Below are 18,659 nucleotides of genomic sequence, written 5' to 3'. Positions count from 1 at the left end.
AAGTCACACAGGACACAAACACTGGTTCTTCCTTCCTTCATCCCAGATCCTGTCCAATTCAGGTATTTCAGAATGTGTCTCATACATTTCTCCGTTCATCCCCTCCTGTCTATTCCCATAGCGCATGCCTTAGACCTCAGGCAAGGCGACTTATGCCTGGACTGTTCCGCTGATCTCTGACTGATCTCCTGCCTCCTGTCTAGCTCCTCTCCAAGCCAGTCATTCCTCTGATGCCAGAATGATCTTTTCTTTAGGAGGAAAAAAAATTGATCATAAAATTTAAAATCTGCTTTGGAAAAGGCTTCAATACGTATTGGTAAATGGTTGAAGCAAGTTGCGAAACAATTCATACAGAATGAGATCAGTGTGAAGCTGGAGGAGGGATTTTAAAATATGTGTGTTTATATACACAAAGTAAAAGGTCTGAAAGAATCGACTACAGAATAATAGTGTATGTCAATTGGAAGCAGAGTAAGATTAAGGCAGTAGACGGGGACTTTTGCTGTATTTGTATAATTGGATACTTTTGCAACAAAACTTCCATTCTCTCCTGTTACTCCCCCTTTTGTTCCTGTGTGCAGCCATTTAAAGCTTGCTGTTCTTCAGGCACCTACTGGTGTTTCACACCTCCAGGTTTTTGCATACTATGTCCACTTTGCTTGCAGTGTTTTTTGATGCCCTATCTGGCAAATTTCTCCTCATCCTTAAAATCATTCCAGATTCTGCTTTACCATCACCTCCACAAGGCCTCCCTAATTACTGTTTCTGGACAGAGTTTGTACTTTATTCTTTCGGTACTTAATTCACTTTATTTTAATTGTTGTGTTTCTTTCTCTCTCACTAGTTTCTGAGCTCTTTGAGGTTCAGGAACATGTTTGTTTTTACCTTTGGAGCCCAAGGACCTAGCAGCACACTATGGCACATAGTAGGTGCTCAGAACCTTGTCATTCTATAAACATCGATGGATGAATGAAGAATGTGACTTGCAAATAGGTCTCTCTTTTTTTTTTTTTTAAGAATTTCCTAATTATGCATAAAATCCATAGAAGTGTTAGGTCTGATTTTTCCCAACGGCATTGAAAAAAATCAGATTTGATATTTTTAACTTCAGTTTGTGCTTTTATACCCTAGAAGCCTTTTTTTAGTTATTTAATTATACTGTCTCTACATATATAGAGCACAGAGTCTTCAGCCTGACCAAAACCATACTGATTCTTTTCCTTTTTTTTTCTTTTTTCTTTTTTTTAAGAGACAGGGTCTCACTCTGTCATCCAGACTGGAGTGCAGCAGCAAGATCATAGCTCACTGTGACCTAGAACTCCTGGGCTCAAGCCATCCTCCCACCTCAGCCTCCCAAGAAGCTAGGACTACACACCACCATATCCAGCTAATTCTTAAAAAAAAGTTTTTTCTGTAGAGATGGAGTCTCACTATGTTGCCCAAGCTGGTCTTGGACTCTTGGGCTCAAGCTGTCCTCCCGCTTTGACCTCCCGAAGAACTGGGATTAGGTGTGAGCCACTGTACCTGGCTTTTTCCTTCTTTTTTAGCACATCCTATTTTTGTGCTATCACTTCATTTTTTTCCTTCCTGCCTCACATTTTCTTTCCCCATTTTGAATGTGAATATTTACTTTTATTTTCCCATTTGGCTGTGTTTTGAGGATCTTCACTTGACTAATAAGTATTTTACCTCTTCTTTATCTTTTTTTTTTTTTTTGGTAGGATGTTAGTGTTCTTGTCCAGGCTTGCCGACTGGTACCTCTTAATCAGAATCATCTTGTCAGCAAAGTGTCCCAGCTTATCCACCATTTACTTAACAGATTACAGGTGATCATGTGTGTAACTCTAGAATTCAGATCATGAACTTTGAGAGTAAGTAAATACCTTTGAAATACTACATCTGTAGTAGGTATGATAGGCTATTTTTTTGAGATGCTATAGGAAAAGCAAATGCCTTAAAAAGAATGCTTTTAAAGCAAATATAACTCTGATCCAAAAAAATTATTCTGTAGAATTCTAGAAGTTTGTTTATTAGAAGTATGCCTTTCTGTTTGGTTCAGTAAACCAATATCATTCAGGCCCCCCAACTTTATAATTTCTTTTTTTTTCTTTTTTTTTTTTTTTTGAGACGGAGTCTCACACTGTCGCCCAGGCTGGAGTGTGGCGCGATCTCCACTCACTGCAAGCTCCGCCTCCCGAGTTCACACCATTCTCCTGCCTCAGCCTCCCAAGTAGCTAGAACTGCAGGCACCCGCCACCATGCCCAGCTAATTTATGATTTCTTATGGAAGATATATTTGAACAAAATATATCTAAGAATAAATTGAAATAATCCCCTGCCTCTTTCCCACCAATATTTTTCCCCTTTCCTGAAACTGCCATTTTTATGGTCTAGTTTTGATGCTTCTAAAATATAAGAAGTAGCTTGGGGCCAAGGGGACACCAGGATAAAAAGACCCCATTTATTTATTTAAGACTGTTACCACATGAGTATGTGAATATATTTAAGAGCACAAAACATATCAACTAGCATTATGTGAATTAGGATGCTTTTGGCTGCAATAAACAGAAAAGCCATCCCAGAGTCACTAAACAATTTTAAAAAAAATAAAAAGGAATCACTCCATGTCACAAGTCCCAAGGGAGGCATCTGTAGCCCCTTAATAATAAGAGGCTCGTCTTTCCCTTCACCATCCTCAGCATGTGGGTTATCCTCAGCTAGCATCTCTTACAGTCATAAGATGGCTGTGCCATTTCTGGACATCCCATACCAAAGAAATGATTAATGTTCAGCAGAAGCTAATTAACTTTATTTTATGTTGTGTCTCTTGTACTTAAGAGTAAGGAAACGTGTCCCATAAACTCTCTAGTAGACTCCCCAGTATCTTGCTGGAGAGACTTAGGTCACATAAATACCTCTCTAACCAGTCTTTAAGCAGGAGAATGGTCTTATTGTGAATGGCTCCAGCTAGTAGTTTCAACCTTCACTACACTTTAGAATCACTTGGAGGAGGACTTAAGCTCCCTCCATGCTTACAATGTGCAGCCACAGTTAGCCTACATCGGGGTTTCTCAACCTCAGCACTATTGATATTTTGGCTCAGATCATTGTTTTAGGGGCTGTCTTGCACATTGTGGAATGTTTAGCAGCATCCTTGGCCTCTACCTACTAGACGCCAGTAGCACCTCTCTAACTGTGACAGTTAAAAATGTATACAGGCATTGCCAAATGTTCCTTGGGGGTTAAGGTTGCCCCAGGTTGCCCCACTCTCTTAAACTAATTAGTGTTTACCCGTAGGTCTCACGTGGGAGAGGTGGACATCCAATTAAATTAGTACTCTGCCAGTAGGGAAGGAAGAAATGGATGCTAGTAGGTAACCAAGTGTCTGCTGCATGGAGTAAAGCTATTTTCAGTTTAGAATCTTTGAAACTAACATGGGGTAGCTTCTGTATGTTTACTATTCTCAGGGGTATCATCTTTGTAACACTGGCAATTGGAGATGTTCCTGATCACCTTTGGCACCTATAACCCTTTACCAGCTTTCCAGCACTTGGTGACGGTTTGTCTCAATTGTCCATGAATTGACACTTGGATTAGCCTGGTCTGTCCCAACGACATTATCAGCTCCTTGACAGCAGGGATATGCCCTGTCTTCATGGTGTATTACTCATGTCATGTTAGAGATTCAGTAGGTGTTTAGCAGTTGTATTGGTTCACTGTGTATTCGTTGAGTGTTTATTATGTATAAGGCAGTTTTATTAAATTTCAGTGCATTGAAATACTCATATCTGTGTATTCACAGCTGCCAATGTCTGGTTAGTTCAAGGAAAAGTTACAAGGACTTTATCAAGTTCTACTTTACTAAAGAGGAAGAAGTGGGCAAGACCTTGCGGCAGGGAGAAGGCCCCTATGTTGATCAAACTTTCAGGCCCTTTAGAGGTGATCCTTTTGACATATAAACGACAGACACACACTCTCTCTTTTATACAGCTTGATTCAGGTGAGCATACATGTCCATAAAAGCATAATATTTTTTAAAAGTTAGATCAGAATATATCTTTTCCTGTCCTGTTAGGTAATTGTTGATGAACAGCACTTGGATTTCCTGTTGGCATATACTATTTCAGCTATTCGTCAGTGTAGTTCCTGGACACACATGGAAATTCTTCAAGCCCTGGCAGCTCTGGTGTACTTCAATGGCTCAAAATGTCAAAAGGTAGTTTAAAGTGCTTTGTCCTTCCTTTGAAAGGCCAGGAGCACAGGCTGTGGTGCCAACACTGTGTTCAGGTTTCTATCCTGCCACTAATCTCTAGCAATTCTTATTCAACCACTCTGGGCCTTGTTTCCTCATGTATAAAATAGTTACTCTGATGATGAAGTGAGACAATACATGTCAAGTTCATGGCCCTCGGTAAATAGTAAACATTATTCTTAATATTATCATTACCCATCAGCCATGCGGCCACACCAAAGAGCATCACAGCTACCTAGGCTGGGAGTAATGATCATTATTGATGCTTTTTGGCATATCTTTGCATATCCATCTGAGACATTTATCTAACAGCTAGTCTTTTGGTTCTTAACTGCCATTTAATTAAAAAAAAAAAGAGAAAGAAAGAAGGAAGAAATCTGTCTAAAACGTAATATTTTCCTAGAAGCTTTTCTTTGACCTACATTGACTCTTATTTTTCTTAGTACCTCCCAGAGCTGCTAGGCAAGACTGGACTCTTAATGAATTGAGTGACTTGGCTCAGTCTGATCCTGAAGTCAGGAGAGCTGCAGTACATTGTATGGCAAACTTATGTCTCAGGTATGTGGCTCCAGTCAAGTTTCTCAATGGTAATAAGATAGTGCCTCTATTGGGCCCTTTGTAGTTAGTTCCCTCTGCCTGAAGCCAGAGCCAACTTAGACAAATAACTAACTTTGCATTTCCCATGTACTTTACTAATAAAATCATCTTATGTTGTTTTTTAATTTTAATATTGCTTGTAAAGAAGGAAAAAATAGACTAGGACCATATTCCTAAAATGTGGTAATAGTGACTTCATGTGCGGTATGTCAAAATTTTGTTTTCTATTGGTATAAATTCTAAGCATATTAAGTTTTTAGAAGGATATATTCATGCAAATGTAAGTGCTGGTGAGATGTATCTGTAAAGGGCGATTTCTTTTCTTTGAAGAATATGGAAACAGCCCCAGCTGCTCACCCTCAATTCTCACAGTAGGCAGTAGACAACGAGCAGCACAAATGTGAACTCGTCTCTGCATAGCACAGTGCTGTCCAGCAAGTAGGAAGGCAGGTACAGATGTGTGTTTCTAGCTTGACAGGACCTGTCTGGATTATTTCCCTCCTAGGACTGAACAGCAGAACTAAAACAAGATTTTTCTTTCTCCATACTCTTTCTGCCACAAACTTCTGTAACCTTTCTGTATGGAAACCACCCTTCCTCTATATTCATTCTAGCCCTGTGCCTGTCCCCCAGCAGTAGCTAATTAACCAGCATAATAATTTTCCATAGCATAGTTGCACTCAAGGGTAATTCCAACTCTAATAGTCTATATGACTACTATTTTTAATTAGTCTTTTGCAAGCCTCATTTTAAAGGAGACTGAGTTTGAGTTGTTTTCTCTGTATGTGTTTAGTATGCCAGGACAGCCGTATTTGGAGGAGCCCTACCAAAATGTCTGTTTCCAAGCTTTCCTGACAATTTTACAATCTCCAAAATCATCTGATATGGATGATATCACATTTTGCATGGTAAGTGGACTATCATTGATCTAGTGAATGTTGCGGATGTGTCTAGAAGCAGATTGGAAGAGTGTTACTAACGAGTTTAATTTGCACTGTTAGCTTTGTCTAGAGAAATACACATATACGAAATGTTTGTAACCTAAAAAGACTAAAATCATACCATTTCAGTTTTAATTACAAGAAGCTTTTTATTTGTTATATTTTGCAATTCTAGGTTTTTAGAGGAAACTATTCTTTTCCTTCTGAGTATAAAAGCAATAGTTGCAGGCTAGTGACTGTCTTTAAGATGAAAGTGGAGAGAGATTTTACCAAATATATCTGCAATATTTTATTTCTTTTTAAAAAATATGATACAAATGACAGTTTGTTAACATCTTTTAAATTTAGAGTAACACATTTCAAATGTTTTATATCTAAGATAAAGTTCCTTCTAGTCTCCTGCTCAGATATAGCCACTGAAGACAATTTGTGCTATGTGCCCTCAGATTTTTTTTTCTATATGTAAATGAGCATATTTACAACTTTAAATGGGATCATATTTAATATGCTGTTTTGTAACTTTCTTGTTTTGTTCAAACTTAATGTCTCTGGGACATCTGTTTGGTTCCTGTTAATATACCTCATAGTTTCTAACTGATATGGCTGGAAGACCTTGGACAAATTAGTTAACTTCTTGGAGCCTCCATGTTCCTCCCTGAAAAGGGACTGATATAACCACATTGTGGGGTTCTTATGAGAAGTATATGAAATAAAGCATTCAAAGGGCCTGCTGTTATTGTTGTTGAGTTTTACATTTAGCAGAGGGTTAGCTTCTTTTATAATCATTATCATAATCATCAAAATTGAAGTTTTTAAAATTTTCCCACTATTTCAAACAAGGCTACAGTTCACATCATCCCAATGTAGGAAGTGTTTCTTAAGGAGAGAGTTCTAGAAATGAGATTACTGAGTCAAGAAATCAATCTTGGTCAGAATTGCCCTCCAGAAACCAAGTTTTTATAATTTATCATCTGTTCCCACATACATCCCCTTGCTTTTAAGAGGGCTGGGTTTGCCATATTACAGAGCTTTCCCAATTCTGATCTGTGCTATTTTTTTTATCCCTTGTCACATTTTTCTTGCTAAACATCTTCTCTCTTTTTTCTTGCTCACCATTTGTACGTAGTGGTTTATAAACATGTACAATAAGACCACTTCATTATTCTCTTCTTCCAGAAAAGAATTCATGGTAGTTTATCAGGTCTCCTTGGATCTTCATCTCTGCTTTGTGTGTGTATGCGTGTGTCTATAAAGTTTTTTTTCATCATCTAGAGACTGTCTCTCTTCCATCCTAAGTGGTGCTAGTGAGTTGATTCCTGAACAACCAGATTTTATTCTGCCTTCTAACTGGGTCTCCCTTTTCCCCTTAGTTATTGCAAAATGCATTAAAAGGTATACAGTCACTTCTAAATGGTGGGAGAATGAAACTAACACAGACTGATGAACTTGGAGCACTTTTAGCTGTGCTAAAGGTAAGGCAAGTCTTCATATGATCATTGTCTTTCCTGTTTCAACCACTTTACATCCTTATTCTAAGGCTAAATTTGAGGCATTAAAAGTTCTTACATATATTTTGAGAGAGTAGACAAAAATGTTCATATTCAAAGACAGTTAATATTAAGAACAGAAAATAATAAATCTCCATTTAATAAGTGCATCAAAATTTTAAAATTGTTTATGAATCTTAGGAAGGGAATAGGTAGGGGGGTATGACCTGTAGAAGATTTAATTATAGACTATGTTGTACCTGTTTGTACAAGAAGAGCCAGTGCTTCTCCTTGGTTTTCTCCGTAAAGTAGTAGGCAGGCCAACCAAGACGTGTGTCAATGGGCAGCTTCCGAGCATGCCAGTCAGTCGGAAAGTCAGGCCAGCATCTCCGGGGACCCAGCTTCTTCAGCCAGCAAAGTAAGAAGTAATTCTCTCCTTGTGGCATTCTCTTGCTCCCACATCAAATAGAGAGATAGCTATAGGTGGAGATAGGTAAATAAAAATGACAAATTGGTTTAAAAAATTATAGACAGATAAAGTAATTGGATAAATTTTATAAATAAATAAGGAAACTAAAACCAGACCTGATTTGATCTGACCAAACCAAATCCAGCTGGAGCCCAGATAAGCTTCAGCTCTTCTTTAAGCCCTATGCCTTCAGGGTATCTATTTTCTGTCTCATTTATATTTCCTTAGTAGGCTTTTGAACATTAATCTGTGAGTGTTCTGATCTAGACATGGTAAATAGTTCTATTTTATGATTAATGGCTTATGATTAATGGATTTTTTGATTTCGTGTGTGTGTGTGTGTCCTTATTCATCATTATTAGAAATTCATGTTTCACGGACTCCCTGGACTAAACATAGAGATGCCCACTGTGTTATACCCAACTCCGCTTCCTCAGTATGATGGGCGAACACCTATCAAACCACAGCAATCAGAGTCCAGTGCTTCTCGACCAACTTTGGTACATTTATGTTTATTTAGATTTAAGTTGTGGCTTATTTTTAATAGATTGCTGTGTGTGTTTTCTATGATTTGCATCACTACTACCCTAAAAGTGTATCTTGAATTTTATTTCAGTTTAGGGTTGTTAGCATAGTAAATTTAAACTCATCTGATGCTCAGAGTACCAGTTAAAGCATCTTATACTTCTTAGAGGTGTAGTCAGTGTAACAGCTATAAAAATGAGCATTCACTTTATACCCCAAACCAAGCATTCTCATCCCCATGATGCTCAAGACCAGGAGTCAGCGAACGTTCTCTAAACTTTCTCTACGAGGCTAGTAAACACTTCAGGTCTCTGTCATAACTACTAACTCTATTGTAACAGTGCAAAAGCAGCCACAGACACTATGTAAATGAATGGGCATGACTCTGTTTCACTAAAACTTTATTTACAGAAGCAGGCTGTATGCTGGGCTGGATTTGGCTTTTGGGCCATAATTTGCCAACCCCTCTCTAGACCATTAGAAGCCCAACTACCAGTCAGTGTACCATCTCCACACCTTACATTCACCTGATTTCCCAGCCTTTCCAGATAGCTGCCATCTCCCTCATGCTTCGGTTGGAGAACCTGGAGCTTACAGATGTATGGCCAAGGATTCACTTCCAGAAATGTCATACCTGATCAAAATGCTTCTTATTAGAAATCATTTCACTCATTCACTCACTCAGCATTTACCCAACATCTGCTGTGTTCCAGATGCTGTGCTAAGCACTAACTATATAGACTCTGGCTGCTTTTAGGAGTTTGAGGGAGAAGGCAAAGATGGATAAATTAACAACTACAATGCAATATTATTGTTTCTTTCATTAGAATATTCACAGAGTACTCTGGGAACACATTGAGGGCACCCAGTCTAAATGGAGGAGGAAGAGGAGGCTTTTTAAAGGTGTGGTAGCTAAACAGAGATTTCAGAGTGAGTAGCAGTACAGACAAGGAGGAATGAGTGTTTCATGCAGATAAAACAAAAGGTGCATAGACATAGAGAATAAGAGTATATATTGCCCATTTGTTAACTAGTAGGACTAGAGTTTCAATGCGGGGAGAGAAAGAGTGGAGCTGTTGTGTAGCAGAGGCCGAATGATAAGATTCTTGTACAGGAGGCTGAGGAGTTTGGGTTTTTATCTCGTAGGCAGTAGAGATTCATTAAAGAATCTTATATAGGGGAATGATGTGATCAGATTTGCATCAGAAAAATCACTGTGGTAGCAAATAGAAGAGTATGGGTCTGGGGGCAATAAGTAGTCCAAGATAGAAGTAATGGGAACTTCCTTCCTCAAGGCCACAGACTTTGAGAACGTGGAGGAAGACACAGATTCCAGATATACTTGGATATCAGAAAGAAAGTAACAGAGAGAAAGAAAGAAACTGGCTTCTACTTAGTATCTACTTCTACAGAGACCCAAAGCCCTGAAATGAGCATTGTATGTAATGGACTACCGTCTCTTCTGTGCAGGCATGTGGAGTGGTACTAGCTATGTATCTTACTCGGAGAACTGACAAAATAGGCACTCAAGTCATTTTCTATAGGCTTTAATGCTCTTGAGAAATTCCAGTTGAGAAGGCTGAATATTTTCACAACACCTGTGCAAGGTAGGAGGTATTAGCTGCATACTTACAGATAAGCAAGGTCAAGCTCAAGAGAGGCTAAATGATTTGCCCCAAGGCACAGAGGTACAATGTAAACCCAGGCCACGTGTTTTACTGTGTCTCGTGTATTTCATTCCTTCTTTCTTATAGTAGACAGTAAGCACTTAGCATCGTGCCTGATGCTTAGGGTGTTAAAGAAGTTCCACTTTTTTCTTTTTTCTTTGCTTCTTTCTTTAAACTACATGTTGGGGACATATTTAGTCACTTTAAAATGAAGAAGTAACGATTCAGTGAAAAGCCATTCTGAAGTAGCTATTACATATGTCTTCATTTGCTCCTAAAATCAGAGTAAAAAGAAAAAGTCCAAAGTAAAACCAAAGAAAATCCAGCAAGGAGAGGAGGAGGAAAAGGAATCCAGTGGTGTAATAGAGGCAGCCCCAGTCACTGGCACAGGCAGAGTGAACCTGCATGAAGGGAACACTTGGTGTCCCTCCTCCCTGGGTGTCCAGAGTTTGCCTTTAGATGGAAGTGGAGCTGCAGGAAAAGATGGAGTCTCCTCACCCTTCAGTTCTTCCAGTTGGAAAAGGGTCAGCAGTAGTGAGTCAGACTTTTCTGATGCTGAAGGAGGCATGCAGAGTAAAATGAGGTAGTGGTATTTTGTTACATTTTTATACTTTGTATTCTAAGTTGCATGTAAGTTTATAACTTAACCTGAATGCTGCATGTGGTTTAACTTGAAGAGCCTGATTTCTGGGGGGCATGGTGTTATTCAGAACATGACTTGTTCTCTTGATCTGCCATTGCACATGTCATTCCTCTCCTTAGAATATTCTTTTTTGCCTTTTCGTCTTGCTAACCACTACTCATCTTTGATATGGGCTCAGAAATCATATTCCCTGGGAAGCCTCTTCTGCCTTAGTGTTATTTGTAACATATGATAGTTATCTCCTTAACTGTCTCTCGCTGCCTAGCTTGTCAAGGCTGGGGCTTTGTTTATGTCTGGCAGCCTCAGCATGATGCCTGGCACATACATAGGTCATTCAGTAGATCTTCGTTGAATGGATGGATGGATACTTGGCAGTGTTTTGTTTCTAACACTAGTTTCCTAATATCAAAATGTTGCCCTCTTGTTCTCCAGTTGTGTCTTTTAATTGTCAGCCTTAATAACTTGTTATAGAAACAAATTGTCTTAACATGTTTTGATTGTAGTTTGAAAGAAAAATTTTTAATAACACATTGACATCTTTAGGGATTATTTAGAATGTTTAATTTTTGAGTGTATCATTTGAATTGGTGGAAATAAATACCATTTCATGTTTGCATTTGAAAAAAAAAAACTTTTAAAAATGTTTTTTCTTTTTTCTCTTGGGTATGAAAGGTCTTACCAAGCTAAAGTTCGCCAAGGAGCCTTAGTTTGTTTTCTTTCTACTATAAAATCGATAGGAAAAAAAGTTCTTTATGGCTACTGGTCAGCCTTTATTCCTGATATGCCTGAACTTGGCAGCCCACAGTCAGTGTCCTTGATGACTCTTCCATTGAAAGACCCTTCTCCAAAGGTAAGAGAATTTAAACTCTAAGCTTTATAATAGGAAGAAAAAAATTTACAGGTCCTTATTGTTTTCTCTGCCTTATCCTGTCTGATCTGAATATAGCTCTTAGTAACACTGACCCAAGTTCCGACTTGAGAACCACTGGACAGACAGGAAAATAGGAAGTGGGCTTATGTGAATAATACATTGAGGCCAATCATGTAGGATTGCTTCCTGCCCCAGGGCTTGCTTGAAGCCTGAGCACACTGAATTCTAACTTTGGTGTCTCCCTTCTCCCTTGAACTGCACTGAAGCAGCTGTGCTTCTCTTCCTTTTATGAAAATGTTGATTGCTGTGGTATTTATAATAAGAAAACATCAGAAATGGCTTAAACAACTCAGTAGAATATCATGGTACATAATGGCTATGAAGGATGCATAAGGCTTACAAAAATGCTCAAAATGTTCTGTGAAAACACAGGATATAGAATTATATATACAGTAGGATCCCAAACATGTTGTTTTCCTTGCAACTTTTCCAGTTTTCAAATCATGTGTAATAAATATTTACATATTGTAATGAGAAAAACTTATTTTTAAAAAAAGAAAAAAAATGATTGGCAGGCATGGATACCTATAGCAAGATATCTCATGGCTGATCAAATGTTTGCCTCTGCTTGAATATGTTAATTCCTCTCCAGAATTTAGCCACTTAACCAAGTAAGGAAAATAGCCTGCCGTTTACAATAATGAACATTAAAAAGTCATGCTGAATGGCATCTGGGTGTCCTTAGGTAACCAACTACCCACAAAGAGAGAAGTTTTAATTAGGCCAACAGCATATTGTTCCTTTTCTGTTTTTAAGATTATTCCTTAAGGGGTTAGGGGTGGTAACCCACAATATGTTGGAATTCCATATGAGTCATCTCCTTGAGTAACTTACTATATAAGAAAATTTCTGGATGACCCATCAGAAGCTTTTACAAGGTAAAGAAAAATAAGTTAGCCTCAATTTTACACACACACACACACAAATGACTTGTAGGGTATTTCAAATACTCCTTATCCTAGGAAATTAAACTGGCAGAAATTTTACAAATTAACTAAATCAATAGTGAATGAGAACCTGGGAGAAAAATGGAAAATGAGTGGTGGCAAATAAATCAGTAATAAAGCCATTAGAGTAATTGAAATAAAAGCTACTAAAAATATTGAAAATATATATTTGAAGACCCTCCAGCTAGGGGAGCTGCCAGCAGTGGCCAAGGAGATGGTGCTGTGGAGCAAGAAGCAGCCCAGCTTCATCACCTGTATCACAGCTGCCCAGCCAAGGGGATGTGGGACATGGGGGTTTAGAACATGAATACAAAAAGGTTATGAGGTCATAGCTGATGAAAATGAATTGGAATAATTTTCATGATGTTTATATCTTCATATTTTTTTAAATGTTTACATTTCACTTAAAGTGCCATGAGAAATTTCACATATTGCAAAGTGGTCTTATCCATCTCCTTGATTTAGGTACCTTTTAGACTTGTTCTTGCTGTTTAACTTTGGTGAATGCAAGAGATGTGCAAAAGATACGGAACTTCCTTCTGGAGATATCATAGATCCAGTACAAAAAGCCACAAGAAAATCCTAGAGAAATAATAATAATAAAAAAAGTCATCCTACTTAAAGAGGATTTTAAAAGATGAAAGAAATTAAATTAGTTCAGTGTAATGGCAAGTGAAATTATTGTACTTAAGAGATTCTTTTAATCAAGTGTTAGCTTGGAAGGGTTTAAATAAGTGTGGTGATTAATTGTTTACAACAAAGCTTGGAGCATACCTCTGCAGTCTGTCCATAGTATGATTAACTGTGCACCAAGACATGCTAGAAGAAAGTGTTGTGGTTGGTGATGTCATAGGACAGGCTTTTTTGTTGTTGTTGTTGTTGTTTTGAGATAGAGTTTTGCTCTTGTTGCCCAAGCTGGAGTGCAATGGTGGGATCTTAGCTCACTGCAACCTCTGCCTCCCAGGTTCAAGCGATTCTGTCTCAGCCTCCTGAGGAGCTGGGACTACAGGCATGCACCACCATGCCCGGCTAATTTTGTATTTTTAGTAAAGATGGGATTTCTCCATGTTGGTCAGGCTGGTCTGGAATTCCTGACCCCAGGTGATGTGCCTGTCTCGGCCTCCCAAAGTGCTGGGATTATAGGCGTGAGCCACCGTGCCTGGCCTTAATGCACATAAAGACTTCTAGAAAGTTATGTGCATTAAAATTAAAAATAACAGATCATGTAATTAGAATGGAACAGCATTCTGGGTTGACCAGGTTAAAAGAGCTGCCATGACTCCAGGCCAAGTGGTCATCTCAGGTGCTCCTTGTGCATATAGAGTTAGATGGCTGGAGTTCCTCTTAGCCAGAATTAAATAAGACAACTGTAGTTTATCTTGTCATTGAAGTGCTTAGTGATTAGTTTTGAGTTTATGGCAGGTCTGATATGACCCATGGCATACTCAGCTGGAAGCACAATTTTAACTGGTGTACTAAGAAATTTTCTAAAGACAAATGGACAGAAGGAAAGGTGATTAGACTCTTCCAGTCAGAATGCCAACAATAAACAAAGGCTACTTTTAGGAAATTGAAACATAATATGCTAGAATGGTTAATTGGGGAGAAGAAAACTTAGAAATGTCCATTAGGATTTGGCAGGGCTGTGGTACTTGGGAAATGATCACGTTTCCATGTTGGAGCACATCTTATATGCTTCCAAAAGGGACAGAGCAAATTATCAATAAAAATAACAAGACTAATTTAAGAATTTCTTTTATATGATTTCCTTAGGTGTTATAAAGGCATATTATGGAGAATATCATCAAGACTTGTCTTAAGAAACAAACTACAGGGCAAACCATTGTCTTGGTACCTTGAGAATTATCCTGATTTACAAATTTCATGATGATGATTTATTGCTCTTTTAGATAACTATAAAAAGTGAAAACAAATCGAAATCTAGATAATAGATGGTATAACTAGAAAAGAGAATGAAAAGTTGGAATTGTTAACTGTTATGGAATGGTAGATTTTCTCTCATATGGCCAGCCAAGAACAGACACTTTGCTTAGTGTATTAGCAAAGAACAGGCAGTCTTTAATTAGTGTATCTGTATTCACGCTTCTGATAAAGACATTCCCGAGACTGGGAAGAAAAAGAGGTTTAATTGGACTTACAGCTCCACATGGCTGGGGAGGCTTCAGAATCATGGCAGGAGGCAAAAGGCACTTCTTTACATGGCGGCAGCAAGAGAAAATAAGGAAGAAGCAAAAGCAGAAGCCCCGATAAACCCATCAGATCTCGTAAGACTGTCACGAGAATAGCAGGAGAAAGACCAGCCCCCATGATTCAGTTACCTCCCACAAGTCCCTCCCACAACATGTGAGAATACTGGGAGATACGATTCAAGTTGAGATTTGGGTGGGGACACAGCCAAACCATATCACTTAGATACCTCCCGATCCAGAGTCCCTGGCACAATGTTGAAATGCCTTTACATAAAAGACAACTGACTTTGGAAGTGAGATCCAATAAAATAACATGCGAACAGTCATGTGTCCTGCATGGAAACTTCAGTGTACACATTCCCAGCAGGGACTTCTTTGTCACCCTTCCAGAAATATTCTGAGACCAAACACACATAAAGAGGAAAAAAAATTAGGATTGACTAGGCTACCTCAGCAAACATTTCTGCTATGTTCTTTAGTAGCAAAAAAGGAAAAGTACTTTTCTGTTTTATTAGCTTTAGACAAGCCTTCATGTCTAAGGAGATGAAACTATACACTAGTAAAACCGAGCACACTGACTTTTGTAAGACTGAAGAGACTTTCATTCATCATTTTAAATATTCAGACAATAAAAAACAAAATGAGCTCTCTGGAGAGCTACACCTGTTATGATGTGCTTGCATATTAGTAATTTCTGCTGAAAGTGCTGATTAGGACTGGTAAACAAGATATTAAATATTGATATAAGAACAAATGAAGCAAAACTTGTACCAGATTCAGTATCTTAAGTAACAATTATAACAACAAAGATATGTTAAACAGAGTTTAAAGGAAATTAACTCAGAACTGTGAGAAGTACAATTTGATATAGTGTCAAATTTCTATATAGATTTTATAACTTAGTGGAAAAAATAACCAATTTCAATGACATTTGTTTTCATCTGTGATCATCATGATTTTCCCCTTAAGATGCCAAAATTGCGCTAAAATTTTTGACTTTTGGAACATTAGTTCATTTCTTTCCATTTGATTTTTAATTTCATTCAGTTTGTGAGCTGTTGGATTTGTGATTTTTAATTGTCTTCTAAAGAAATGAAGGTTTAGCATAAGATCTATCTTGTTGAGTTCGGACCAGCCTCTAGTAGGGATTGGCCAACTGTGGCCTGAAGGGCAAATCTGGCCCATCACCTGTGTTTGTACAGCCTGTGAGCTAAGAATGGTTTTTACACGTTTAAATGGTTTTAAAATAAAACAATAATATCTCATGATATATTAAAATTATATGGAATTCAGATTTCATTGTCCATAAATCAAGTCTTTTTGGAACGCAATCACATTTATTTCTTTACGTGTCTGTGCTACAATCACAGAGTTGGGTGGTTGTGACAGAAACTGGCCCACAAAGTCTAAAATATAAAATGTGTACTACTGGCTCTTTACAGAAAAGTTTGCCAGCCCCGATCTAAGTCCTTTTTGGATCAGCTGACTTGTGTTCATGCTTTCGCTCTCTCATTTTTTCACACATATACACACGGTTTCCTAATACATTTTCAATTTCCCACCTTAGGGAATTATGCTTAATTCTGAATTCTGATGCTACTGTACTTCAAATTTCTCTTCAGAGCAATAAGTCTAGATTTCTACAATTCCACTCTATAAAAGGCCTGACTAGTGATTTATTACCTGGTTGTTTGGAGATAATATAATTGAAGGCTTTTGGGAAAATCTTTTTTGCTCCAAACTCAGATATGCTTCATATTGAGTAACTATTTAGGTTAGATTCTAGAATTGTAATGTTGGTTCCCTGCTTTTAAATTTTTTGACTGAAAATGTTAATTGTCATTTTTGGATGAGCTGGCCAAAGAGAGTACAATATTATTCCATATTAATAGTCCTATGCTTATTACCTATATCCCATTTTTGTAAAGTTGGGCTTTCTTTTCCCTTCTGATTTTTAATACTGCAAAATCATCCGAGTACCAATTGAAAGTAATCTTTCAACCTTATAAAGAAAATCTGGGTGCCAGTGACACCTTTCCTGACAAATACAGCAGTCATGACAAAGATGTACTTTTTGTCCTTTCCATTCATTAAGATTGTACTTAATGGTATTCCTTTTTTTGAATTGTCAAATACTGTCACTGCAGGCAGTGTTATTTCCTGCACCTAAGACTGTTTCTAAAAGTTGGATCACTAATGATGTCTGCCAAGTTGTATGTACACAAAGTTCCTAAAGTCCTATTTAAGTTAACATTGAACACACATACTTCAGAGTGGAATATGAGGCATAATGTTCTCAGGAACTTTGATAGGAAACAGACTCTAGGCACATGTATTTTTTCTATGCCATGGGCTGTTTAGCTTTAACTTTTCAGTTGGCATTCTGCTTGAATAAACCAGGCCTCTAATCCTTATTCTCATGCTTAGGATTTCAGATTTTTGTGCTATGGTGTAGCTTAGATTTATTTCTTACTGTAAAAAACCTAACAGCAATGGGTTTCTAGATTTTTTTTTAGCCAGGTGTGGTGGCACACACATGTAGTCCTAGCTACTTGGGAGGCTGACGTGGGAGGATTGCTTGAGCCCAGGAGTTTGAGGCTGCAGTGAGTTATGATTGCACCACTGCACTGCAGCCTAGGTGACAGAGCGAGACTGTCTCTAAAATAAAAATAAAATAAAGGTTATTTTTTTAGGTGTGGGATGCAAGTGGCCTAGTTTTTAGGAACTAACAGATAATCCCATTGCCTTTATTCTTCCAATTAGAATGATTGTAAATACTTTGAACATTAAATATGTATAGGAAGAAGGGAATCTGACTCCTAATTTTTAACTAATCAATGTGAATCATCCCAAAATTTCAGACACGTGCCTGTGCTCTGCAAGTTTTATCTGCCGTCTTGGAAGGCTCAAAGCAGTTTCTTTCTGTTGCTGAAGATACCAGTGACCACAGAAGGGCTTTTACCCCCTTCTCCGTAATGATCGCTTCCAGCATTAGAGAGTTGCACAGATGTCTTTTGTTAGCTTTGGTGGCGGAGTCATCCTCACAGACCCTTACTCAGATAATTAAGGTAATGTACCAACTGTGGGTTCCAGAGGGGGCTTCTCTGTTTTAATTTTGTATACTGTTTTACATATCCCGAAAGTAATTTGACTTAAGAATATAACTAAGTAATAGTTTTATTAAAAATACCCTATTTGGAAGTCTGTACCTACTTGTCTGATCTTACCTATAATCTCTGCATGTCCTAATAAATGATTTGCTAAAAATACTTCTTTATCTTTAGTTGTACAAATGAGAATACAAGTGTTATTATTTTTTTTAAAAGGGCTCATTTTTAGTTGTGTGAAAACTTTTTTAATTAAATGCTGCAAAATTTGTTTCTATGCTGTGGTTTAATCAAGCCTTTTGATGAGTGACTTTTTGTGTTTTACAGTGCCTTGCAAATTTAGTATCAAATGCGCCTTATAATCGTCTAAAATTCAGCTTGCTGACCAAAGTCTGGAACCAGATAAAGCCTTATATTCACCACAAAGGTTTGTAGTGGCTTAAAACTGATGGCTTCTTTATATCAGTCAGATGCAGACTATTAGTAAAAATATATAGATATAGATATATGTATATATTCAAAGCATTTTTACAACTCTTAAGAGATCTCTGCTGCTTCTCAACTTTTCAAGGGTATAAGCTGTTGCAAGAATCGACCCCTCAAGTCCCAGTGGAAGTGAGCTAGAGAATTAATTGTAAAGTTTGCCTGTTTAATGCTCAGGGCAGCGACCGGAGTATCCCTTTAGAATTAAGATTGAGCCAGGTACAAGCAGGCCCCCTCAGGAGTATGATAGTTTATATATCTTAAGCATAGATAGAGGATGGATGGATGGTTAGATAGACAGACAGACAGACAGACAGATAGATATTATCTACTTTTTGGAAAGAAAAACTGGAATACAAAATTTAACTTCTTTAACATTATTTCCTGTGAAGTTCAGATA

General features: G+C 37.8%; 1 protein-coding gene across 1 annotated transcript in view; it reads left to right on the top strand.

Moving 5' to 3' along the window:
- The window catches only part of LOC129016548 (HEAT repeat-containing protein 6-like), a 36,134-nt gene that overhangs the window by 1,448 nt on the left and 16,027 nt on the right, over nt 1-18,659 (top strand). The window contains 11 exon segments of the mRNA XM_063655429.1: nt 1,722-1,826; nt 4,076-4,216; nt 4,696-4,732; nt 4,735-4,810; nt 5,643-5,757; nt 7,161-7,262; nt 8,109-8,246; nt 10,223-10,521; nt 11,254-11,431; nt 17,531-17,737; nt 18,104-18,203. Of these exon segments, the coding sequence (XP_063511499.1) occupies nt 1,722-1,826; nt 4,076-4,216; nt 4,696-4,732; nt 4,735-4,810; nt 5,643-5,757; nt 7,161-7,262; nt 8,109-8,246; nt 10,223-10,521; nt 11,254-11,431; nt 17,531-17,737; nt 18,104-18,203 (1,498 nt within the window).

Source organism: Pongo pygmaeus, chromosome 19 (assembly GCF_028885625.2).
Source record: "Pongo pygmaeus isolate AG05252 chromosome 19, NHGRI_mPonPyg2-v2.0_pri, whole genome shotgun sequence".
Taxonomy (NCBI): Eukaryota; Metazoa; Chordata; class Mammalia; order Primates; family Hominidae; genus Pongo; species Pongo pygmaeus.
The sequence above is the reverse complement of the archived record's forward strand: the minus strand, read 5'-3'. Positions and strand labels throughout refer to the sequence as shown.